The 26,679-nt window shown below is 53.1% G+C and overlaps 2 protein-coding genes across 2 annotated transcripts in view; both read left to right on the top strand.

Moving 5' to 3' along the window:
* The window catches only part of CACNG5 (calcium voltage-gated channel auxiliary subunit gamma 5), a 30,479-nt gene extending 23,967 nt beyond the window's left edge, over positions 1-6,512 (top strand). The window contains exons 2-6 of the mRNA XM_054573068.1: positions 325-579; positions 2,705-2,791; positions 3,740-3,880; positions 5,243-5,388; positions 5,604-6,512. Of these exons, the coding sequence (XP_054429043.1) occupies positions 384-579; positions 2,705-2,791; positions 3,740-3,880; positions 5,243-5,388; positions 5,604-5,861 (828 nt within the window). The 5' untranslated portion in view covers positions 325-383 and the 3' untranslated portion in view covers positions 5,862-6,512. The remainder of the gene's footprint in view (positions 1-324; positions 580-2,704; positions 2,792-3,739; positions 3,881-5,242; positions 5,389-5,603) is intronic.
* The window catches only part of PRKCA (protein kinase C alpha), a 546,763-nt gene that overhangs the window by 401,577 nt on the left and 118,507 nt on the right, over positions 1-26,679 (top strand). The gene's annotated exons all lie outside the window — the stretch shown is intronic.

Below are 26,679 nucleotides of genomic sequence, written 5' to 3'. Positions count from 1 at the left end.
GGGCACAGTGACTTCCTGGGCAGGTGAATGGATGGATGGATGGATGGGTGAATGAATGAATAACATTATCCAGCAAGGGGAGCTCCCACAGAGGACAAGATGGCCCCTTGCAGTAGCCTGGCAAGGAGGCTGTGAATTCCTGGCAGGGAGAAAAAGAGGGTGCACCTCGGCCCAGTGGCCCGGTGTCCAGGGAGCCGGCGTGTTGGCCTGGACTCATCAGGGTAGCCAGGTGGAGTTCGCTGAGCTCCCTCCCCAAGGCCCTTCATCCTAACCTCCTCCGAGCTGCACCTGCTACCACCTGCTCACCCTGGGTCCTGCCCCCAGAGCCCACTCCCCGCTGGCGGCGTCACGGCCGCGGGCAGCCCACTTGGCCGACCGGGAAGATGAGCACCTGCGGGAGGAAGGCCCTGACCCTACTGAGCAGCGTCTTCGCCGTCTGCGGCCTGGGCCTCCTGGGCATCGCCGTCAGCACCGACTACTGGCTGTACCTGGAGGAGGGCGTGGTCCTGCCCCAGAACCAGAGCACGGAGATCAGGATGTCCCTGCACTCGGGCCTGTGGCGTGTCTGCTTCCTGGCAGGTAAGGGCACGCAGGGCTGTAGACTGCCCTGCCCCAGAGAAAGAGCAGCCCCTCCCCTGGGAAAAGCTGCCCAGGAGCGCCCCTCCCCCACCCTTGGGAGGAGATGCCCCTGCTGGAAGGAGACAGTTCACCTGGACAATCCTCACAAAACCTGGGCAGTGTCCCCTGAAGTGACCAGGTCCCATCCCGAACGCAAGTCCTAATGTGTCACGTCCATTTGAGCAAGCGCTCTCCTGGCCTGGAACCTGGGTCGTCCCACCTGGGAGACGGTGTAGCCACGCCTTCCCCACGCTCCACCTCCAGGCTGAGGGAGGCTGACACTGCATAGGGCTCAAAGCGCCCCCCACCCACCCCCATGCCTGAGCGCCCTGCTTCATTGATCGCCACGCCTTCCCATAGCCCTGCAAGGGGCTGTGGCAGGGCTGTTAGTGTGCCCACCTTACAAATGAGGAAGTGGAGATTCGGAGCCGGAAGGACGTCTCCCTGACTCGGCGCCACTTGCTTCCACCAGCTCACAGGATGGGCGAGGCTTAGCAGTCACTCTGTGCCTGTGAGCGGGGAATGGTGGAGAGGAACGCAGGTGCAGGCCTTTCCAACTCTGCAAGGCGGGGCGGGTTTGGGTGCCACCTGTCCAGGCCTCCTGCCAGTTCCAGTTCTTCTAGAAGTCACTGCTTCTCTGGAACCCTTGGAGTCACTACTGTCCTTTGTCCCTTTATTATGGCCCAAACCAGCATGTACAAGAAGAGCATCTCTGTGTCTCCATGTCCCGAGACCAGCCACAAACTTGGGTTGGCCAGGATCGTCACAGGGTGGTCACTGGGCACTCCTCGGGGGGCCCTGTAACCTACAGGTGCACTGGGCAGAGGGGCCCCGGGTCCTCCCAGCTGCACGGCAGGGCTTTGGGAGACGGTGTGGTGGTCGGCGCCCACCAATGTTTGTTTGCTTGTTTGTCTATCACCCTAGTGAGTAACACAGTTGATTACTATAATACATGTATTTAACTTTGTCTTAAGGAATCACAGCAAGGAAAAAGTTGGAACGCAAGGGAAACTAGCAACAGCACACAATTTCTTTCATGTTCGACATTGTTTCCTTTCTAACAATTTTTCTAATTCAGGAAGCCACTGCTTCATCTGCCGCTCTGGGGCTGGCCTGCGGGCAGCAGCCCCCCCACCCCCAATGAGGCTGTCGGGCAGTTTCCTCCTTTCCTCTCCAGGGGTCATCCTGTCTCTGCCTCGGCTTCCCCACCCCTCCCGCGGTCGCCTCCAAGCTGGGCCTTGCTTCCAGCTCCCGCCTGGGCGGTCTCACGGGGGGTGGGGGGGCATTCCCCCACCCCACCCCCGCTCCCTGCTTGTTTTCAGACAGGCCAGGGAACCCAACTTCAGCCTTTGGTCACCAAAGCTCCTTTACCTTTTCTTTTTTCTTTTCTTTTTAATTTTATTTTTCAATTATAGTTTACATTCAATACTATTTTGTACTCGTTTCAGGTGTAGGGCATAGTGGTTCAACAATCATATACTTTACAAAGTGATCCCCCTGATATTTCCAGTGCCCACCTGGTGCCCACCTGGAGCCCACCTGGTGCCCACCAGTGTTTGGCAGGGAGGACGGCCACCTCAAGGCTTGGCCTGCTGGTGACTGTATCTGTTTTGGGAATGGCGTCCGATATTGACTTGACCTCACCTCTCACTGCCCAGGACTATGTGGCATCATCGAGCAGAGCTGGAAATCACCCTGGTGACTTCCTGGCTTCCAAAGTGGTCGACAAGGCTTTGGGAGTTCTGTTCCATGACACCCACAGTGAGGACTCTTAAGCCCACTGTGGGCTGAGTCTGTGCCAAAGCAGCAAGTCAGGCACCATCGCGTTACACAGCCTGAGTCTGCCGTCTGACCACTTCTCATGTGCCTCTCAGAGCTTGGGTCCAGGAAGGATGTGCTGTCAGGCTGTGCTCCACCCTGCTGTGGGCCACCAGCTGGGGACAGGACCCCCTCGGATTTGGAGCTAGTCTTTGTGCAAATACACCACAGGTCAAAGATCCTAGAAGCATTTAGAAATATCATTTGAATAATTTCAAATCCACCTTCCAGAAGGACCCGGAAGGGTAAATGACTCTTGTTTTTGTAGGTGAGGAGCGTGGACGCTGCTTCACCATAGAATATGTGATGCCTATGAACACCCAGCTGACGTCTGAGTCCACGGTCAATGTTCTAAGTAGGTTCCCCAGACTTTCCAACCGGGGCCGCTGGCTCAGCAGAGCAGAGTAGGGCAGAGGGAAGAGTCAGGGTGGCCGGCTGGTTTCTCAAGCGCTGATGTCCTTAGACTCAGCTGGTTGTGCTGGCCTGAGCTCCCCAGAACTTTCTCTGTCCATTTTTTATCCTGTGGTGGTGATAGGTTGCTGGAATGTCCCAGGCTTGGGACCCAGGCAAGTGAGAGAGCGTCCATACCCAGCATCTTATTCTGTTTGGTCTGCTCTAAAAAAATACCACAGACCAGGTAGCTCATAAACAGCAGAAATGTATTTCTCTCAGTTCTGGAGACTAGGAGTCCAAGATCAAGGCTCTAGCATGGTCACCTCCTGGGGAGGACCCTCTTCCAATTCATAGCAGGTGCCCTCTTGCTATATCCCATGAGGTGGAAGGGGTGAGGGAGCTCCATGGGGTCTCATTTATAAGGGCACTAATCCCACGTGGGAGGGCTCCACCCTCGTGACCTAAGTACCTCCTAAAGGCCCCACTTCCTGATACTATCACACTGGGGGTTAGGGGTCAACGTATGGATTCGGCGTGGGTGGGGAAAGGGACAGGAGGACACAAACATTCAGACCCCAGTACTCAGGGAACTGAATCAAGCCCTCTGGCCCCAGCAAGACTGACCATGGCCTTGGGTTCACCAGAGCTGGTTCTGACCTCTAAAGTGAACTTTCAGTGCAATTCTGACACTCATCACCCTGAGTTAGCATAGACTCTACAGGCTAAGGGCTAGGAGACAGAGGCTCTGGCAGCACTAGGAAGTCCCAGGCCACCTAAGGAGGGGACAGAGCCTGGGGAGCCCATGCACAGTGTGGCTTTGGAGACCAGCTGGCCAATACCACCAGGAACACCGGACTCAGGAGGGTAAGGCCAGTGGAGACTGACAGCGCCCTTCTGTCCCCTCAATTAGAAATGATTCGCTCGGCCACACCGTTTCCTCTGGTCAGTCTCTTCTTCATGTTCATTGGGTTTATCCTGAGCAACATCGGACACATCCGTCCCCACAGGACAATACTGGCTTTTGTCTCTGGCATCTTTTTCATCCTCTCAGGTAAGTTTGTTGTTTTCATGTGCCCTGGACTTTTGACTCCTGAACAGCTGTGCTCTGGGAAGTCCTGGCTGTGGCTGTGGGTCTGGCTGGCACCAGAACAGCTGAGTGAGTGACCCAAGCGCCAGCAATGTCCTCAGCCCTCCCTCTGCATGGTGCTATTTCCACCCAGTCCAAGAGGTAGGGACCCAGGGTTGAGCTCCTTACCCTTCTGTGAACCTGACAGTAGTCAAGGCTGTACAGGAGCTTTGAAGCAGCTGAGATTTTTCAGCAGTCCAGGATCAGAAATCTCAGACTGAACTGGGTCACATGAAGTTGTTTTAATGAGAACAGTAGACGGGCCCACTGGACCAGCAATGATGCAAACGTGAGTTAAGGGCCAGGGGAGTCTTGAATCACATTGATTTTCCTTGAACGTTCATCCTTCAAGATGCCCTAGTTTAATCACGTGAATGGAATCAAATCTGAACAGCTCAAAGCAGAGTAATTAATTATGTCCTGATTCAATTACAGTCACTAATTGACGGGTCCGGTGCCTGAGGCTGTCATTTATTTGCACAATGACAGCAGGAGTCTGGGCCCCACGGCCCCCTGGGTGCCCCCCTCCCCTGCATTGAATGGCTACCAGAATCTGGACAAACTCCCCTTACCTCTCTGCCTGATGATCTCAACAGGCCACACCCAGTGCTCAGGGGACTGCAGGAACCTGGAGCCACTTGGTCTCCATGGTGATGGTACCACCTACGGCAGGAGGCGGACCGGAGGCCTGGCTGCCTCCGTCAGCGGAGTGGGTTTTATTCCTCATTTTAGCAAAATCCACTTGCTAGCTCAGTGGTTCTCACCCATCATTCACATTAGTGTAACCTCGGGAGCTATTAAGGTGACATAGTACCAGGGCCCCAGCACACAGGTGACTCAGAATGTCCAGGGGTTGGGGTCAGGCATCTACGTCTGACAGGTGACGCTAGAGAGCAGGTGAGGGGAGAACCATCGGCTTACCATGGCTCAGGAGGTGGCTGGACAGGAAGGGTTTTTTTTAAGTTGACTTTATTGGGGTGACATTGGTTAATGAAATTGTATAGGTATCAGGGGTACAATTCTATAATACATCATCTGTATGTAGTATTGTGTGTTCACCACCCCAAAATAAATAAATGAAATAGAGACAGGGAGTTTTCTTACCTGCACATGTCTGCTTTCCAGAAGGTAATAGTCTAAACTGCGTCTTTAGGAGACGGGCTCCTGCCCTCCTTGAATTCCAAAACGAGTGCATTGTCCCCTGCCCTCTTCTTGCACCCCAAGGGGAGGCGGGTGCCCCATCAGCAAACTCCGGGCCTCCTCTCTGAGCCCCCTGCCCTCCCCCAGGCCTCTCTCTCGTGGTGGGCCTGGTGCTCTACATCTCCAGCATCAACGATGAGATGCTCAACAGGACCAAGGACGCAGAGACCTATTTCAGCTACAAGTACGGGTGGTCGTTTGCCTTCGCCGCCATCTCCTTCCTTTTAACAGAGGTAACCCTTCCAACAGGCTGGGTGGGGGGCCCAGAATGCGTCAAGGTTCACCTTCTCATGTCTGCTCCATCCAGGATGCCCCAGGGCCCTGCTCCTGCCCCACATCCACACATCCCCCCACACCCAGCAGCTCTCATCACTGCGTCCCACACAGACCCTGCCGGGAACAAGGCCAGGCCCCAGCACTGAGCCCTCCTCTGCTTTCTCCTCTCCAGAGTGCGGGGGTGATGTCCGTGTACCTGTTCATGAAGAGGTACACCGCCGAGGACATGTACAGGCCTCACCCCGGCTTCTACCGCCCGCGTCTGAGCAACTGCTCCGATTACTCGGGCCAGTTCCTCCACCCAGACGCCTGGGTCCGGGGCCGCAGCCCCTCCGACATCTCCAGCGATGCCTCCCTGCAGATGAACAGCAACTACCCAGCCTTGCTAAAGTGCCCTGACTATGACCAGATGTCATCTTCCCCCTGCTGAGCCTCACTGCCTGCCTCCTGGGACTGTGGACAGCCAGCCAGCTTCTCCCAAGCTCCCCTGCTGGCCTGTGAGCCCCAGGCCTGTGGTTGACAGGCCGGCCTCCCCCAAGCTTAGCTGTTGTCACTTGACCCATGTTGCTTCCCTGCTCCCCGCTTTCCCTCCCCCAGTATCTCTAACTGCCCCACGGTGGTGTCAGGAGTCTGGAGCCAGTGGGCCGGCAGATTGGCTGAGGGCATGGGTGCAGCACCCCCCGCTTTGAGTGCCAGTCACTCCAGCCACTCCCCACTTTCCTGGAGCAGGGGGGCGTCGCAGCTGTGTATTGGCCCCTGCACACCCAACATCATGGCTCACGCCAAGGCCAGCTCTGAGATGCCAAGCTCCTTACACATACCCAGCGGGACCTGTGTACTTGCCAACCTTGACAGCCTGGCCTTGACTTTCCTGATCTGGACCGCAGACTAAAAGGGGACTCTGGTACAGAGGTCTGGCTGGTTCAGAGTTGTCCAGCACTCTTCCTGGTGAAATCTTTCACTCTTTTTGACACCCACATCCCTCCATGCAACACACACCTGCCCGTGCTCTCCTCCTCCCCCTCAGCCCTTCAGACTGTGAGTCTCTCTCCTTCACCAGAACTCAGCCGCCTGGCCTTGGCCCCTGAAGGACTGAGGGGGGCCTCTGAGAACACTCTAATGAAGTCGCACAGCGGTGTTAATGGCTGATGATGTCTTAATACGTATGGCCCCTCCGTAACATTTAACCGGGGTCTTTCATGCCTTAACCCAGAGAAGTGACTCTGATAATGAGACTTTTGGAATTTTGCTGGTCTGAGTTCATAGCCCCAGGCACTATTTCAGGCTTTGGTGATATTGTCCCTGCTCATATGGGCCATAATTTCCGGTCCAAGGCCCTGAAATCTAAACATGTAGACAGATGTCTATACCACGTAAGCAGAAGGCAGCTTTCAAAGAGGCTGCCTGGGATTCGGAGCTGGACTTGCCAACATCTGATATCCTTGGAGCCTACACAAGCCAGACTGGGACCGACCCGGCTGCTCTCCTGAGGGTGCCCATGAACCCCGGGGGGAGGGGTTGCCAATGCAATCCCAGCGTAGGGCTATATCTGCTTCCTGGGTATGGCACATAGGCAGGCAAGTAGATGTCCCCAGAAGGCGAGGCAGCCCGATGCCCATTTTCCTAGTAGGAAACCTGCACTGGGATGTGTGATGCACTTTCTGTCAAGTCCACAGGGTGGAAAACTGACAAGACCTCTACAGGATGTGACCCCCTCTGTTCTCCAGGGGTCTCAGCTCGTGCGGCTTTGGACTGGAGGTTCTGACTAGCAGAACAATGACAGGCTCTCTGCTGTATTTTTGCTATGCCTGCTTTTCTCTCTTTCTCTTTAAGATAGCATTCGGTTCTGGGTGCACAAAGCCACAGTGGGCCACTTGTGGGCTCTGGGAAGTTGTACAGAAAAAGGCACGTGTGGCGTGCGCAGCCTTCCGAAGAACAGTGTTTTGTGGGTTTGTTTTTTGTTTTGTTTTGTTTTTGTTTTTTTGCTTGGCTTCCATAATAGAATGCCACAGACTGGGTGGCTTCAACAACAGACATTTATTTCTCGCAGCTGCGGCAGCCAAGAGTCCAAGATCAAGGTGTCAGGAGACTGAGTTTCTTCAGAGGCCCCTCCTTGGCTTGCTGATGGCCGCCTTCTTGACCATGTCCTCACATGGTCTTTTCTCTGCGCGCATGCGTGTCCCTGGCATCCAAATCCCTCTCGCTAAGGACACCAGCCCCAAATCTAATGATTCGGCTTCATGTAGAAAGCTCCAGATTGCCCTCATCTGTGACTTTTCAACTACTGCCTATAAACCAGCCGCAACCATAAAGCCCCAGCTCTCCCGCCATTGGCACCTACGATGACTGTCGTAGTCTTCGGTTACCGTTTGCAGAATAATCTGGATACTGCACTCTCCCTGCAGCAAAGGAATCGGTGAGTGTGCTTGGAGACCACTAGGTAGCTTTTCCAGACTGGACAGGGGTGTAAATATGCTCTACTACAATTTTTGTCAATGGAATTAGCTCATAGGATGCGCTTTTCTCTCCGTAAAGCACCCTTGCTCTGTCACTGTGCCAGGCTTGCCTTCATGCCCGTGGGAAAAGTAGAAGCCACTCCCTGACACCAGCAGAATGTTGGCTGTGACATCATTAGGGTGCACCTTCACTGACCTGGGTGCTGAGCTGCCGAATCAAGCAGCCCTTCCCCAGGAATGTGCAATTCACACTTACCATAGGAACAGGGCTGGTCATTGGCCTCCCCCAGGGGACATGGGTGAACGTATCAATAGCTGCGCAACTATCACAGTTTCCTTTCCATCTGGAAATTAATTTCAGAACTGGACCCTGTTTGCCACCTCTCCACAATCAAAAGATTTTAATCAAACATTAAAGTATATAAAGTCAACTCAGAAATCATGAATTACTGCCCCTTCCCCAATGCACTTTCTGATCTTTTGTTTCCTTGAATACTTAAAAAAATACATTAATGAGGCTTCCCCCCGTGCCCTCCCCCCAAAAAAACTGGGAGAGAGAAACTCATATACCAAAATCTGAGGAATTTTGGAATAAAACCACTTGGGGTTACCAGCCATGGGACATTGGTCCCCTCCCACCCGGGACTTACTGCCCTCCTTCCTGCCTCAGGTGAGTCAGAGATGCCTCAGCCCCCAGCACCATGAGGTGCTGCCACCAGGGCTGTGCGCAGAGTTGAGGGGAGGAGTCTCAGGCAAACTCACCTGGTGATGATCCAGAGGAACAGTAGGGAGAGCCTCCCTCCTTAGTGTTTGGGTAACTCATGTGTTAGGGCTAACCAACAGGATGTGTGTATAGAGAGAGGTTTATTTTCAGGAATTGGCTTGCCTGGTGATGCAGGGTTGGCAAGTTCAAAACCTGATGGGGGACAGCAGCAGACTGGAGACTCAGGGAAGAGCTCCAGTTCAAGTCTGAAGGCCATCTGTTGGCAGATTTCCTTTTTGCTCAGGGGAGGTCAGTCTGTTCTAGTCAGACCTTCAACTGATTGGGTGAGGCCCACCCATATATGGAGAGCAATCTGCTTTTCTCAAAGTCCACTGATTTAAATGGTAATTTCCAAAAATTTTTTTAAAAATGCACAGAAACAGCTAGAATAATATTTGACCAAATACCGTGGCCAGCCACATTGACACATATAATTAACCATCACAAGTAGAAAAAGGGCAGAGTGAAGCAAGTGAAATGGCATTCCACCTTAAGAAGTGCAGGGATGGTGTAGGTTTGGGGGTGTAGGGAGTCAGCACACCCAGGCTCTGCGCCTTCCCAGGCTGCCCCCCTAGTTGAGGCCATCTGCTCAGTGAGGATACAGAGCCTGTTTGCAGTTCTCCCAGTCCTGACTTTTATGCCACGCTCAGTGAACACACTCTCATAGGTTAATACGACCCTTAGGAAGTTAATTAGCCTCTGGAACACAGACACTCCACATCCTGAGCAGGTGGAAGTGAGTAAACAAGTGGATTCTGCTGAACGAAGGGCCAGTGTGGAGTGTGGGGGTGTGGGGAGTCAGCACAGCCACGCGTGCTCGGGCCCTGCCAGGCCGGGACCCAGCCTGGGCCGCAAGCGTGCGCTCTGCCTTGCCGGTGACACTCAGCGGCCGCCACCGCAGGCTTGACGCTCCCTGTTGGGTAGAGGGTGGTGCCCCATTGCCAGGTTGTAGCCCCTCTGGGAACTGGGGGCTTAACTTTTTCATTGGTTTAATGAAGAGGTTGGATAAAATCATCTCCAGCCTCTGTCCTCAGGCTCTGTCTCCCAATCCAAAGGCTATTAGCTTTACAGGCAAATCTCAAGTGATAGACTGACCCCCCCCCCCCCCGCCCCATCCCCTGCCTCCTTCCTGGAGCACTGAACAACAACCCAAAGAATTTGGAATTTAAATAAAAGACCAGATACTTGGGGGACTCCAAGAAAGAACAAGACTGCAAAGGGCAGGCCCCCAGAGCAGTGGGAGGGGTCCTGTTCCTTCCTCTGAGCTGAGGGGAGGGGGAAGGGGCTTCTCCAGCCAGTGTCTGCTCCCCTGACCTCATTATGAGGAGTGAGGCCCTAATCCAGCCAATGCCAGAGGCTCATGAGCAGATTCAAGGTCAAGAGGCATCACTTTCATGCTCAGTGAATGTAGGGCAGAAAGATTGCTTCCCAGCTGAAAGGTACCCAAGATGTGACTGTGTCTGTTGGGAGATGGAAGTTTCCATACGGGAGGCAACTTAGAGGAGGGAAGTGATGTTTTCCCTGGAAAAGCTCACCCTGGAATGCATGTGAAAGGCTTAGCCTCGTCCTCAGATCACCAGGTAAGGCCCTGGCCGGTCACCCAGGTGGGCTGAGGGTTCCAGGATATGATCTGCAGCTTCCTTTGCTGAGTCCCAGCCCAGCCTTCCCTCAGGCAAGAGGAAGGACTTCAGAGCCACCAGTCTCTCCGGGCAAGCCCATGGCACACTCCAACCCCGGTTTCTCCATCCACAAAAAGGGCAGCCTCCTCAGGCTTCCCTTCCTGAGAAGGAATGAGCCTACATGAGCACTTACATGGGGTTCTGATGGCTCCTGGTGAAGAAGACACCGCCTCGAGGCCGAGAGCTGGCTCAGAGGGCCCACCTCCCCGGCCCAAGCTTAGCTCACCTGTCCTGGCATCAACCCTGTCCTCCCTAATCACTCAACCTGCTGTTGGCTTAGGAGGGACTTCCCACCAGTTCTCTCCTCACCAGCAGGAGGAGCAGTTTTGGAGGAACAGCTGACGCTCCATTGCCATTGACCTTGGCCTTGAGATCCTCCCTTTTCAGAGCTGGTGGAGGTTGGCTTCTGGCTTACACACTGCAACAGACAGGGCACTTCCACCAGCAAGTAACAATGTGACTCAAACTGCTTTAGTTGGTAAGTATGACCTTCATCCACATCGGGACGGCCAGGAGAAGGTGTGGGTCCAGGGACTCGTTAATGCAGTAGCTCGGCAGTGCCCTCAAGGACCCGAGTTCTGTCCATCTCTCAGTGATGCTGTCCTTGGGGTTGACTTTGTCCCCAGGTTGGTAGCAAGAGGGCAGCAGCCATTTCAAATGTCACATCAAGATGCAATGCATCAGAAGAAAGAGAAGGGCTGTCTCTTCTTGGCCTTCTCAGGAACACCTTCCCAGAAGACGGCTTTCCCAGAAGACTCTACCACGTCTTGTTGGCCCAAACTGGGTCACATGCCCATTCCTAAACCACCATCTGGCAAGGGAGGGGCGACCATGGGCTCCAGTTACCTGCTGATGCATAATGAAGTACCCCAAAACTCAGTGGCACAAGACAATCCCAATCATATCATTATACAGTTTGAGGGCTTGACTGGGCTCAGCAAGGTGGCTCTCTTTCAGGATCTTCCCAACAGCTGGAGTCAGACAGTGACTGTCATCTTCAGAGCTTCCTTGCTCACTTACTTGCCTGGCAGTCGATGCCTGCTGGGACCTCTCCTAGGGCTGTCAGCTGGAACTCCTTGCCATCCCCCCATAAGGCCTGCTCTTCCTCGGAGAGGACTGCTGGGTTCTAAGAGTGCAAGTCCCAAGCGACAGGCATTACTGCCTCCCTTTGAAGGAGCCTCGGATGTTACCTGGTGTCATTTTCATCAGAATGGCCAGGACACCCAGATTTCAGGGGAGGGAACACAGATCCTTCTGGTTCAGGGTGAGAGGCGTGTCAGAGTCCGGTTGTGAGGAACGTGTGAGAAGCAGGATCTGCTGCGGCAGCCATTGTTGGGAAATACACCTGCCGCACGATTGGCTGAGAGTCTGACTTTGTTCTCAGGTGGGGCTAAGAGTCCGTTTCTCTAACAAGCTCCCGGGTGATGGCTCCAGGCTCTAGAGACTGGGCTCCAGATAAACGAACTGTTTAAAGCTCCCAGTGTGGTCCCGATGGGATACCAGGGTGAGAACCCCTGGCTTAGACCTGCCAGGACTTACCCTTAGAACTGGGGATAAAGCCCCTGCTCATGAATTTAGTTGGAAGTCTAGTGGCTTCCCAAACAAAACTCAAGAAAAGAAGAGGAAATAGTGCTGCTGGACGGGCAGTTGAGGATGCTTAAGGCCAGGCACCCTCCTTGCTACCTCCCAGCCCTCACAGGCGCTGCCTCCTTAGACAAAGGCTGTGTCTTGAGCAAGCTGTCAAGTTTGCGGGCTCAGGCCCAGCCTCCCTGCTCTTGGCCCTTTCCCCAAGGAGCTGGCCTTCATTGGGCTGCAGCAAGAGCCTGCCCCGAGACAGAGGGCCACGGCGCTCGGCATTCTGGAGTCAGGGTGCTCTCCGCCCCCGCTGTCAGGGCTAAGGGATGAACTTCTGGCCCAGAGCAGGCTTGACGGATGTTCAGAAATGACCTTGCAGTTCCAGGGCTCCGACTGCAAAGTTTAAACCAATCTTCATCACTGCTCTTTGAATAATTCATTTCACACTCAGCAATCATAAAAAGAACAAGGCTTGAGGGCTTTGGAGGTTTCTGATCAGGCAATAAAGAGACCATGTATTACAGTCTCCTCAGCAGATGGATTTTGGGTCAATTCTAATATGAAATCCACCCACATTCACACATCCCCCTCCTATCCCAGTTCAGATACAATAAAGTCTGCATGAAACACTATGGAATCTATGGAGGAGGGGAGTGTATCTATGAAGCATGAAGGCCTTTTCTGATTAAGTTACCTTTATGAACAAAATGGTAAAGAGACTAAATTAAACAAGCCCTGAGTGAGGCCCCAGGTGAGCTCCATGTATTAAATCCAAAGCAATTCTTGGCGCCCTAAGTGAGGGAGACTGGATGGACTGTCCTACAAGGTAGTCATAGGTTTCTGGAAAATGGATTTGCTGTCGTAAATCAAGAACCAGTTGCTTGTGAATGTCAGTTTAGACACTATGACTTCAGCTTCAACCCCAGCATAGGAACATCACCAGACATCATCGTCAACATGCTTGTCAAGCCCTATCAAAGTGTTCGGTCCCTAGTAGGGTCTTTGCAAGCATCTTCCCATTTAGCCCTCCTGGTCCTGTACACAGAGACCACTGAGGTCTAAAGAGGGTTAGGGACGTGCTCTGTGACCACACAGGTGGTGATGTCTGCACCGCTCTGCCAGCCCTGTCTCAGGCGGTGGGCATCTTCCGTTCTGGTGCCCGGCATGGCCAGAGTGCCACTGCCACACCCGGAGAAATAGTCTAGGTTTCCATTCAAAGGTGGGGGGGGGGGCAGGAAACGTGTCAGTAATGGGAAAGGGCGGCACGGTGTCGTTCTCTTGAAAGCTCCCTGCTTGTTAGTCCTTTTTGTCACCTCTCTCCTCACAATGGTCAGTTCTCGGCGAACCCAGCCGGGTGTCCTACCACTCAGTGCAATTCTGATACTGACCAGAGTTAGTGCAGATGCCACAGCTTAACGGCTCAGTCCCACAACACAGCCGCCATTTCAGATGCCAGATGCAAGGAGGACCCAGGTTACTCTTGTCTTCTGTCTAAGTTGGCTACAAATCGGAGGTCCCCACGACCCGCCCCCTTGGATCCAACCGTTCCCTAGAACAGCTCACAGAACTCAGGGACACGCTTACACTTACCACTTTATTACATACTGAAAGGTAGAACGGAGGATACAGGCGAACGGGCAGGTCAAGAGCTACATAGGGCGAGGTCTGGGAGCTGCTGGCCTGTGGTGTTCAGGTGCGCACAAAGCTGGTTGCTCTCCAAACCTCTCACACGGGGCACTTTTATGGGGCCTCCATCCTGAAGGCATGGTCGATCACGAAATCCCCCTCCAGCCCCTCTCCCCTTCCTGGAGGATGGGATTCTACTCGTGGCTTGCTCTTTGGGGCAACCAGCCCCCACCCGGAACTGCCCAGGAGCCCACCCAGAGTCGCCTAGTTACAACAAGACACTCCTATCACCCAGGAAATTCCAAAGGACTTAGGAGCGCTGTGTCAGGAGCCTGGGCCAAAGGCCAAATAGTAGAACAAAAGATGTTCCTAACGCTCTAGGCACGTGTTACGAGGGTTTTAGGATCTGTGCCAGCAGCTGGGACAAAGACCGGGTTGTCTGTTATCTCACACAACGAGGGTTGGGAATGGCGGCCTAACAATTCCAGGTCTCCTACGTGGGGTCCGTCCATGATGGAACCTCATCGCGTTGTCCTTGCTTGCTAGTCACGGGAGGAAGACCCACAGCACGCGCTGGCACTGACTACTGAATGTGTGACCGGGGGTTATCTGTCACACCCCAACAACCTGATCCCCGCGAAGGGCGGAGGGGTCAGGTTCAGACCCTGTGGGTGAGCTCGGGTGGACCCTGGCTTCCGGGTCCCACTTCCCAGGCGGAACGCCGGGGCGCCCTGCAGCGCACAGCCAGCGGCCCTGTGGTGGGAGGCGAGACCCCGGCCCTGACGCCCATCCACGAGAGAGGAGGAAGGAACTTTTCTGTGCGTTCAACAAAACACTTCCTGAAACACCGTGTGTGCAAGCTCCCAGGCGGCCGGCTGCAGGAGGTGCAAAGAAACAAAAGGGGAGTGTGAGTGACTTTTACTTCACCACCCGTGAATGCGACAAGTGTCCCCTTGTTGTTCTGAATCAGAGTAAATCTAATGTTGAGCCACACTCAAATGGTTCGTGGGAAATTCACTGTCCCCAAGGGCTGCCCAGGACCGGGTGGCAGAGGCTCCTGGGTAGCTGGAAAGCCACAGCCAGCACAGTGTCGGTGCTAGGGTCCTTGCAGAGGCGGGACCCCAACTCCTGATGGCCACTGTCCTCAGAAACCCCACTCGACCACCCCTCTTGTGTCCTGCAAGGGACTCTGGCCTCTGCCCCTCTCGGAACCCACCGATCGCACTTCCTGGCTCACTTCCTTCCCAGGATGCATGAGGACTGTCCCCAGGGTGCACTGGCTTCCCTGTCCTCTGCCACGGGTGTCCTTCCCTCCTGTCCCTTTGGGAAGACACTCCATATCACTCCTCAGTGAGTCCCTAGAAACAGAAAGTGGACTCTTTTCCTGGATCGGGGAAAAAGAAAAAGATGGGGGGAAATGGTCAAAGTGTTCTTAATAATTTACCCTATTAGCCTATTAATAATAATTAAATAAGCGCTGATATATTATTGGGTTGTTGCTAGCATTTATTTAGTACGTACTGTATGCCAGCTGCTATCCTAGGCAGTTTATCCTTCGTGATTTTACTGATTTATTCTAAACCCCAGAGAGATCATTATCCTCCCCACTTCAGGGGGCACGGCCTCGTCACCCCGCACCCGTCTTGGCTCTGGGTTTCTCGTTCATTCATCTTTTCCTTTCCCCTCCCCTCCCATGAGCAACCATGAATTGTATTTAACAGTGTATCTTCTTTGTGTTGTATGTGCTCCTTGAAATGTGAATTGTTGATTTCTGCATGCCTATGTTCATCTGAATAAATGGTACCACGTTACGTATGTCGTTCTCTTTCTCACTTTTCCTAATGCATCTGTTTTGCTCCGTGAACAAGTAGCCCGTGGCTTCTAATCATAGCCTAGGACATCACAGTTGACTGCCTTTTACCTGAGTCCCGGGGAAAATCCCAGTGACAGATGCCAAGAGAATGGCATGGAGAAGCCAGAGTGATGAGCTCATCTCCCAGATCTGCCCGCAATTCCTCCAGCACATGTCTCGGGTCAGGGTGCCCCTCAGGCCGCTCCACTCACAGACAGATGCTAAAATAGCCATCTATCTCTCCCTGCAGACCCATGTGACCATTCCTGCGGGACCTCCCCGCTGTGAAAGGCACGCACCACAGGGCGCGTGCACCTCATGTGCTCAAACGCTGCCCTGCTGCGTTTCAGAACGCAGGCCGCAGTTCTGACTCCCACGGGCAAGGCCTGAACACGATGTGTCCTCACCCCACCAGAACAGCCCAGAATCCCTCAAGGAGACAGCACACTGGTCTCCCCGGCACCCATCACTCGCTTTCAACCATGATTAACACATGTCCAATCCCCAATTATTTTACGATTTTTTAAATATTTATTTTCAGAGAGAAGGGAAGAGAGGAAGAAAGGGAAAGAAACATCCACGTTGAAGAGAAACATCAATCGGTTGCCTCTTACACGCCCCCAACTGGGGACGTGGTCCGCAACCCAGACGCATGCCCTGACCGGGAACCAAACGGGCGTCCCCTCGGTGTGCAGGAAAACACCCAACCCACTGAGCCACACCAGCCAGGGCTAATCCCTGATTATTTTAGAAGCAAATCCCAAACATCACATCATTTCTATTTTACTGTGCATCTGCAAAAAATAGGATTCCTTTAAAAAAAAATCACAATGCCAATAACGCACTTAAAATACTAACAATAATTCCTTAATTTCATCATGTGAGATTAGGAGGCATGCAGCCTCTGGCTGCCCTTCCACTGTGAGGTTAGCAGCCATGAACAGTCAAGGTCTAGGTCCATTATTTCATCAACGTGTGCAAAATGCTGGGGCTCTAACGTCGCTCCTCCCTCTTTGCGGAGCTTCAATGCTGCTGCTCAGAGAAACTGGCCCTCGCCCACGTCTCTGGGTTCTGCATCTCAGTCATCGGTTCATTTGCAGCTGCACACGCCCTACAGCATGGATGTGCCCAGCCTCCAATGGACGAACTTCTGAGTTGATTCAGCAAAACATGCCCCAGCACTATTTTGCAGCCCTCGCTCAGAAACCACTCTGCCGCCGCCTTCACTTCCAGCGCATCTCCGAAGCGCGAGTGTTGCTGTGATTGTCCCTCCTGCCCCTTGTGCTCTCCCTCGGCTCCAAGGCCATTGAACAACCTCATCACAGGTTTCTCCTCTAAGAAGTCCGCCCTGGTTAAATGGCTCAGGAATGGCCAGTTCTTTGCCAGCTTTCAGAGGGTTCCAGAGCAAGGCCAGAGGGCCTTTCCCCAGCTGCCGAGCGAGTTTCAGGAGCAACGTCAGGAGGCAGCATTGCCAGGGGCTCCCGCATCGCCACACAGGGAGGGGCCTTTCCGGGAGCCCCTCCAGCCCTGAGTCAGCAGCTCCCCAGCCCAAACCCTCCAGGAAAAAATTCAAATGGATTCTCGTGAGTGGTGAACTAAAGCCACCTCTGTGTGGGAGAGGATGTTATAATATCAGGCTGTCGCCAAATTAACGTTATTAAACCACTGCGCAAAAATAGCAGCCATAATTATTCCTATACAGTAGCTCGATCTGAGCTTCCAGCACGTCTTTGTGCCCTAAACACAGGGCTGTCGCTGCTCCTGCTCCTGTGGTTGTTCCTCCTTCCCTCTGTCTAAGATGCCGCAGAGGAAAGAGGCCTCAGGAGAGTTCCCAGAACCATTTTGTTTCATTGGGACAGAGACAAAGATGGGAACTGAGATTTCTTCCACACCTCCTACATTCCAGGCCTTTCACAAGTGGGACTCCATTTAATCCGCAGAAAAAGGTAATGAAGGGAGTGCTATTACTCCCATTGGACAGATGAGCAAACTGAGTCCAAGAGAGGTTCTGTAGCTTCCTCATGGTCACTGGGCTTGTAGATGTGGAGGCTTGGGTTTGACCAACTTCGAAACCCATGCCCTTTGCCCTTTGCTCTTTGCCTTGCCGCCCCAAATGTTCCTCTGACCGACATCTCCCCAACCTCCTCCTCCACCTCTCTACAGAAAACCCATGTCAAAGTACATGCTCATGGCACCGCGGCTTTTAGAGTCAGCTCTGTCCCATGGGAGCTCCGAGTCTCCCTGCACACGGCCTGTCCACCGCTTCAGTTCAGCCCCAGGGCCAGGTGCAGGCCATGACCTCTCACAGGAGAACAGAGCAGGTGGGATGGGGGAAGGATGAGGCTCAAGCCGAGGCTGCCTTCCCAGCAAGTGGTGTGAGGACACCCCATCACGGCTGGGAGGCCAGAGGCTCGCGAAGGGGTGGCCATTTCATCATCCGGGCCAGCGCCCTCTGTAGACCTTCTAGATTGAAATGTCTTTTTTAAGTGTGATTTGCAGAATTGATTCAAAACTCCAGCACCAAATGCTGGAGACCAGCCCTTTCCTTGACGCAGGCATTGTGTGTATGCCTGTTTTGTTCGGTAAGAAGGGGCTGTAACCCTGTTACCTACGGTGCTCTCCAGGCCCGCGGGCCTTACGCCGCTCTCTACCAGCCCAGACCTGGAAAACAGGGTTTGGGGACTGAAAGTCAGTACTTTGCATTTACCTCCTCCCTTTATCACATTATGCAGTAGAACGTGCACCCACAAAAAAAGCCTCTTTCCTTCAAATTTCAAACACTTCTCCAATTATATAAGAAAAAAAAGCTAACAATGCTGCCCTCTTATGGCCAGTTTCTTGTTTTCCTCTTTAATACATTGCCTTGGGATAGACTGAAACAAGCCAATGCCTTTGGGGGTTTGGACATAGTCTCGCTTGCATTTTCTTCTGAGTTACACACACCTGCTCGTGGAAATGCAGAAAAACCAGTTATAATGCGGCCGGTGACAGCAGCCTCAGAGCCTGGCTGGTCAGCCCCCAGCCCAGCACCTACATGCTGCAGGGGAGAGAGTTCTGTCCTCACAGCCTCTGTGAGGACTATGAGTCCACCTCAGGACTTCATATTTGATTTTGAAACAATGTGAAACTTACATAAAAGTTGCAAATCCAGAACAAATAATCTTTTTCTAAATTAGAGGCTCCCAAACTTCCTGGTAAGTGGAACACTTAGCCTCTCAGTAATATTTACACGGAACTCCTAGGCCAGAGGTCAAGTGCCTCCATTTGCTATGAGCACAGACGACCCCTGCCATTGGTTCCCGGTGTCTCCAAGGGACCGCGGGAGGTAATGGGAAGGACTCGTGGCCTGGGGTTCAGGCTCGGCAGGGGCTGGGGGGTGCCACCACCGGGAAGCCTAGCTGAGATAACAGCCCAAAGGTGATTAAAATGAGTTTCTTTAAAAAACAAAGACCAAAAGCCTACCACTATTCAAACAGAAAATGTTCAGCAAAAAAAAAAAAGCTGCAACACACCCCACCCTGCCCCCCACCCCGCCCCAAATGCCAAGTTTCTGAAGGCAGCGCAGGGTTGTCCCACAGGACAACGCTGCAGTCAGGAAGTATATAATTAAGCTGCAACAGGTGCAGACATCTCTTCGGCCACAGAACATTGCTGAATGCTTTGAAATGTCACCAGCTCTAGTCCAGAAGAAAAACGCTGTGGAAAATCCAGCGGTTACCTCCAAAAGCTTTCACCAGCCCTGGTGGTCTGGGATGAAGAGGGCGGGAAGGGCCGTGACAGAAAGGCTGGGAGAGGGGGCCCGGACCCCACGGCATGAGCCTGGTGTCTGAGGCCGCAGGACAGAAGGCTGAGAGGAGGGTAAGTGTAGCAGGTTTCCCATTTTTTGTTCCCAGTGTCAGATCCCAGAATGTACCGCTCACTTCCTGTGGTCTTTCTGTCTTTGCGAATGAATTTCTCAACAACCAGGATCCAGCTCTGTGAATTTGCAAACTATAACGTTAAAATAAGTTTCCTGCCTTAATAGAGGCACATCGGTAATTAACTTGGGGGGTTATTTAGGGAAGCAAGTGCTCCTCACCCGGCCCTAGTTGGTTGGCATGGAAACGCCTGGCACACAGATGTAGGTTCTGGCAGGTTCTAGAGAACATACCTATACCGCTGTTCTCGTGCAGCCATCTTGGTGCCATGGATCCCTCGGACTATAGTGAAAAACTAAACCACTTTTACTTTCATATATTGTCCACTAACAAGTTCTCAGTCAACAAATAATAGGAAAGCTACACATTGAGGAAGTAAATACAAGTTTAAACAGCAAAGCCTAAAGGACACAGCTGATCCAGTAGTCTGTGATCAGGGAAGGCTTCCTGGAGGAGGTGGCATTTAAGCCCAGCCCTGATTAATGAGTTCCCTGGGAAAAGGCCTTAGGCCATGTTTTGGCTTCTTCGCATATCAGACCAGCAAGTACAAAGGCTTGGAGGTGGGTCTGAGAACCTGAGAGGATCTCAGGCAAGCAAGCAGGAGGAAGGAGAAACATTGAAGTTAAGGTTGAGAGTCCAGATTGTAATGATTATGCACATTACTTGTTATTTTTGGAGAGAAGAGAAAAAGTGCTTTATAGAACCATTTTCCATAAAAATTGTCAAGTCAAAACTTCTGCCCAAGCCAGACAGACCAGTTCCCAAGGGCCTGCGTCTGTTCTTCCCCACCAGGTGTTTTAAGTTAATTATTTCGGAACACATCGTGCAGAACTCAGCGAGAAAAATGTTAAGGTTTTAGAGTAAATTTTATATTTATTCTGAATTATTCCCCTGGGATAGGGTGAGTAACCACTCACATTTCTTAGATGCCAACCATTGCCAAGCACTGGATCTGTCACTTGACATACGTTATCTCCCACCTTATCTTCAGAATGACCTGACCCAGTAGTGACCATTCTCTCCAGGACCTACATGAGAAAGCAGGGTCTTGGAGAGTCCAAATTACCCAAATCCGCCTGGCCAACCGACTGTGGAGCCTGACAATTAACCTGTCGTCCTTCCTTGACTGCCTGCCACCTTCAACTAAGTATTTTTACCGAATAATCACTCAGCCATTGAACAATATTTGCTGAGTAATTACTGTATATCAAAGGCTGTTCTAACCAGAGGTCCTGCCCTTGAGGGATTTACCTTCCAGTAGGTGGGGCTGGGAATGGAACCCAAAACCCAGCGTAGCACACATCTAAGAAAGGCTCCGGTGCCACGACAACGATAAAATAGGATCAGGGAGAAGGAAATGGGAGCAGCCTCTCTGATGAGGTGACATTTCTGTTGAGACCTGAATGGTCAGGAGCAATCTATTTGGCAATCTATTAATAATAAAGATTTGGATTAAGTTCAAAAAATGGTGGCATAAGTCTCTGAGTGAGAAATGCGGAGCAGAGCTACTGTCAAGGCTGCCTGTTCGGACACAAAGGGAGAAGCTCCATCTAGTGGCCAGATCTAGCAACTGCACAAACTGAGCCTGCCCCCGGGAGAACTCAGCAGTTTGGGGTTTACGAACTAATATAAATTGCAAAGTAACATTTTCAGAAAAGTCCTCAAGTGCAATCGCCCTTCGAATTTTATTTCATGACCTCACTCCTGATCAGTGTGTATAAATAGGCATTTTTCTGACCCACCTGGGGACTTGGGATAGGATTGCTGGGCAAGGCAGCCCAGACGGGCCTGGAGCAGGATGGGATGTCATAGCAGGTGGCTGGGATTTACCCACACGTTGCTCGTGTCAGGTGTTCCTAATCCATCACTTGCCAGGTCCCATTCCTGGCCCAGATGCCACATTTCCAAGAGCAAAACACCTGCTTATAAAGCCTGATTGGAAACAAGAACGTGAAGAGCAGGTCCAGCCCACAGGGGCGGAAGGCTGAAGATGGACGGGTTGTGCTTCCGCCGCAGGGTTCCTTTTCTGAGCATGGGGTCCTCACAGGACCAGGAAGGGCTCTCTCCTACCTCCCCAGGGCCCCTACGTGGGAGACAGTGGAACTCAGCATGCTGGCAGGCTGGATAACAAGATTTCCACGTCTGCCCGACTCCATCTGCTCCCCTGCCTGCCCAACTCTGTTCTGGAAACAGAATCTAAAAGGACGGTGGCCTTGAGGTCTTGGTGCGGGAGGAAAACAGGAGAGGCCTCAGAAGGGCTCAGCTCCTAGACGTGGAAGGGGCAGGCGGTGCTTTCAGAGAGCCTGCGCCCCAGCGGTGGCGGGGTCGTATCTGCCGACTGAGAGTGTACAAGACCCATCAAAAGTCACGAGGAACTCCGCAGTGCTTTGAGATAAATTTGTACTTGATTTATCATAATAGCATTTACACAATTTTGAAAACCAGCAACCCATATACACATGGGACACGGTCTTGGTCCTGTGGGCAGGGCTGCCTTCCCATGGGGGCTTCGAGGGCCCGACAATCAGTCACTGTCCTTTCAGGGTCAGTGGTCCAGCAGTTGGGAACCTCTGCTTTAGGTCATTTGTAAAAATAGCACCTACATTCCGGGGCAGGGGGGGGCGGGGGAGCCTGGGAACAGGAGCTCTGCACCCCACCTTTATTTTGTAGTTAGTCTTTTTAAGCTCAGGGTTTGTGGCTGTAGGATTTTAGATCAAACAATTGCTGTGAACTCATGGGACCTGAAGAGCTCTCCTCTGGTGGCCTTGGGTCTGGTGTCCCTCATGCCTCCATCACCTCTGCCCCGACTGAGTGGGTAACTGAGGTAAGTGAGTCCTGCTCACTGCTATGGGCCAGGAGTACGTGCCTCATGCCAAAGACAGCGTGCTCTTGGTTGGCCAAGAATGGTGACTTTGCCAGGATGGGTGAAAACTTTGCCTTGCACACATTCTGATTTGAGTGTTCAAGTAAGTTCTAACTCCTTGTTCTTTTATTCTATCAGAAATGCTGTAATTGCTATTTTGCATAAAAAATATTTAATTTGTATATGACGTGCATATCAGGGAAGAGGTTCGTGGGCATAAAACAGAATTCTGCACTTCTTGGGCATGTTCCATTGTTTCCAAAGGTAATTTTTTTTTATTAAACTGTGTTTTCTCCTTAGGTGGTAACTTTAGAACTTGACCCCTAAGGCAAGGTTAGCTTTGCAGCATGAGACAGAAACGGGTAACTTCTGCCATAGCACTCAGGGTGACAAGAAGGAATGACGCAATAATTTTAAGGACTTTTAGTGCAACTGTGAGACACAGCTGTATGGCACTGGGGAATACAGTGTAAATATTGCTCACCTATTTGGCATGATTTAGACAAATTTTTAATCCCTTCAAGTAGGGGATTCTACTTAAAATTTTATATTGAAAACTGCTACAGATACAAAAAGTTGAAAACCACTAATGTAACCTGTGAAACTTGAAGGCCAGAAATCCATTCATTATTCAGTCAACAAACACTGAAGACATTAGTGCACGGCTGCTGGCTCTCTGTTGGAGCTGGGACAGCCCATGGCACCCCTTTGCTAAATGCCAAAGCCCCAGAGAGTCAGATGCTGGTCCCAGGCTTGGCACAAGCCAGAGGGCACCAGAGAGACTTCACATCCCTCCACGGACATCAGTGGGTTCAGGGTGGGTTTTACTGGACCAAACCTCAGTGAAGCAACCTAACCTGGTCTCCCCTGCCAAGAAGCCAGGAGCCCTGGCTCCTCATCTCAGCTCTGTGGCGGACATCAGGCCTTCCCCGCTTTGCACAGTTTACATTCCATGGTCCAGGCCGGGACTCCCTCCCTTGGGCCTGTGCTTTGCTTCCCCACCGCCTCTCTCTCCACCACCCCCACCTGGCAGAACTCTAGCCCTGGTTAACTCTCACCTCACATTCATAACCAGGAACCGCCAATGACCCTCAGTCCCCACCCACCCGGATGGCTGTTGCAGGCTTGTCTCCTCAGGCCTCAAATCCCCAGCACACTCTCCACCCTCACCCTGTGTGGAGCGGTGCACAGGATGCCGAAGCAGGCCTGGTCTGAGCCACCACCACCTCCTGCCTGAACTGCTGACGTGGCCTCCTGCGTCCCAGTCTCATTTCACACCTGCCTCCACCCAGTGGCTCTTGATAAGCCTAGATTGAGTTTCTTCCATATTCTAGACCTGCCCACTTTGCTTTCTGATTTTCCATATTGTGTCTACCCCCTACGCCCCAATACAATATAAACTCATGAGATTGGGGCTTTTGCCTGTTTTGCTCACTGACACATCCCCAGTGCCTGGAGGGTACTGGGCACTCAGAGTTTTAATGAATGAATGAGTGAGTGAAACCACGAGCAAGTGACCTCAGCCCGCTGTGCTTCCAGTATGACATCTAGAACAGTGCTTTGTAAACAGCAGCAGCCTTCAGAATCACCCAAAAAGCTGGCTCAGCAGACCCTGGACCCCACGCAGAGGTTCTGGTGCAGGAGGCTGGGGACGCGGGTGTTGCCGGCACAGGTCGCTGGTCCACTACTTCACTACCCTTTGTGGCTGGCCTGGCGGGGCGGGGGCGGGGGCGGGGGCGCAGGGGGTGGGGGCGGGGGCGCGGGGGGTGGGGGCGGCGTCGAAGGGCTGCCTCCAGAGCGTTACAACCTCCCGCTAGCGCTAGCGGCTAGCAGAGACTCGGGAGCAGGGAGAACACAGGACTGGGTGACCGTCCCCTTCTGGCAGACGTCCCACCTCTCTGCGCAGCCGCTCTGCTCCCACTGGCTTTGCGGGCCCAAGAGAGGGAGCCTCTGCCCTGCTGTCAGCTCGGAGGGAGGAGCGGGTGGCGGTGGCCAGGGCGCCGCTGGGAATTCGGCCCTGGAAGGACACCCCACCCCTCCTTCCCGCTCTGCTCGGAGCCGCCAGTGCCCCCACCTGCGAGGTGTCCAGGCGCGGCTCATCAGCCAGGAAGCAGAGCAGGGAAAGTGCCCTTTGTGCACAAACAGTATGACAAGGGTAACAGTCGTGACTGCACCTCTGAAATAAAGAGACACATCGTCCCCCATCCACGTGTCACTCGCAAAGCCCAGCTGTCTTTCCTCACGGTAAGGAAGGTCGCACAGATTCCACACGGTCCTAGTCACAGCACATCTCAGAATCTCAGCGGCTCTGAGTCTCACGTGCCTGCGCGCGCGCGCGCGCTCTCGCACACGCACACAAGCACGCGCGCGCGCGCGCGCGCACAGGGCATACACACCTGGGTCCCCCAGCACAGGAGTAAATGCAGAGAGCGCAGACCCCTGCGTCTCACACACTCACCCTCCCCACCAGCACATGCAGGTGTGTGCCTGCAGCCCACAGGCCCCCTCAGCCTCTCCACTCTCCAAAAAGACGCCCGTGCACCACATACCACTCCCATCAGCACCCCCCATACACACCACCCCTCCCTAAATCTCTTCTAGGAGTCGTCACCCTTATTTCCCCTGACTTTTTGAAGACACGCCCTCCAGGGCAGACTCCCTCACCCCAGAAACCCAGGAGGCTGCCCCTCCCCGCTGCAAACGCCTGGTTGGAGCCCTGCGCTGCCCAGCTGGGGCAGTTAGTTAGCATCCTGCCAGCCCGCCCCCGGGCCCCCGCACTGGAAGTGGAGACACACTCCCGGTATCTTGGGGGCACACTCCAGGAGCAGTTAGGAGGTGGCATTCCAGGATCAATCTGCTTTATTTCTGCTTGGGCGTGGACACCTCCAGTGTGGCAGGTGCTGTGCTGGGCCCTGAGCGAGCAGGGAAGACACTGCCAGGCTTGCTCTCTGAGAGCTCATTGTCCCACTGGGGAGGGGGTAGCTCTGGGTGTTAGGTCCGTAACACAACTGCTGGGTACCATGGGGGCTCAGGAGGGGTGGTCTGAGCTACTTGAATGGGTCACAGAGAAGGGGGTGTTGGGCTGGACCGTAGAAAATGAATGAGCAGCCATTTGGCCAGACAGGTAAGGAGGCCAAGACTTCCAGGCGGCAGAGAAAGGATGTCCAAGATGGCTCGCTGGCTTGGAAGAAGCCTGCCGAGACCTGTTCTCCAGCCCGCCCCAAATACCCTGTGTATCCTTCCGACAGGTTTCCTTCAGTTATGTTCACTGGAGTAAATTTTTTTTTTTATCTCCATCAAAGCACCTTCTTCTCAACTCTGCTGTGAACCTAAAACTGCTCTAAAAAATTAAGTTTTTTGGTTTCTTAATGGGATGAAACTAAAAGCTTGTTAGATTACCAAGAAAGGAAATCACATGACCCCATCCGTCCCTGTATTCTTTACTATGGCATCTTAACTGGATATTTGTGCGTCTGAAATGACTAGTTAGAAAATTGCAGCCACCGCCCCAAGGGAATGGGGTTTTCTGTTCTAATCCCTCGTTCAGGCTGTCGGCCCTTGGCTTGCCTGATGCAAGGGGCACCGTGGACCATCGCGTGTCCTTCACCGCCTGGGTAATGGCTGGCACGGAACAAGGGCTGTGATCCCAAGGGGTGCTTGACCACTTCGTCGGGGGCAGAGGTCCAGTTTTATATACTGTCCCAGAAGCCAGAGTGGGACCAGTACATGTCTGATGGCTCTGTCCTGTTCTTTCCAAGCAAAGATGGTAGAGCAGAGGGAGAAGAAACTTTGCTCCCAGGCTGACCCGGAGCTGCTCTCAGGGAAGGGGGGCCTGCCTTTCAATACACTGGATCAACCCCACTGGGGTGGAAGGAGCAGCGCCAGGGGAGGGCTAGGTCCAGAGGACAAAAGGTGAGGGCGAGCAGGTGCCTGGCGGGGGGCGTACATGGAGGGGCGGACTGTGGGGAAGCCACGCACGGAGGTGGCAGGATGGTGGATCCCAAGTCAGCAGAAAAGACCGAGGGACTGTTTAAAGGAGCAGTCACTTCCAGTGATCGCCCCTGCGGTGCTGGGATGTGCGTTCCTCTCGCCCTACCCTCAGTACACAGGAAACCCGTCACGGGTGTCACAAACGTGGGCATCTCCGGGCCCTCCCTGCAGGCTCCTGTGGGAGGAACAGGTGCAGGGAACTCAGAGTGGGGAGGAATTCTGGGAAGGGGAGCACAGATGGGGACAGGGAAGCACAAGTCAAATATGTCAACCAGTTATGAGACTTAACACTGAGCATTACTTACCTAGTTGTGGATCCAGAGAATCTCCAAGAAGGAAAGGCAGCATCTACCCACCCACCGTTGAATGCCCCCTACACACCTTTGCCAACAGGTCACCAACCTCTGCTTGAATATCCCCAGGGACAGGACACTCACTACCATGCAGGAGAGTAACTCTCTGTCCTGGAGCACTCAGCTTTGCTAACAGGCAGCATCAATGCACCCTTTCCCGATCTCACTCTGCCC

The sequence above is a fragment of the Pteronotus mesoamericanus genome, unplaced genomic scaffold (assembly GCF_021234165.1).
Source record: "Pteronotus mesoamericanus isolate MK-2021 breed Mesoamerican mustached bat unplaced genomic scaffold, CSHL_Meso_final contig_246, whole genome shotgun sequence".
Taxonomy (NCBI): domain Eukaryota; kingdom Metazoa; phylum Chordata; class Mammalia; order Chiroptera; family Mormoopidae; genus Pteronotus; species Pteronotus mesoamericanus.
This window is presented reverse-complemented; position numbering and strand designations above follow the sequence as displayed.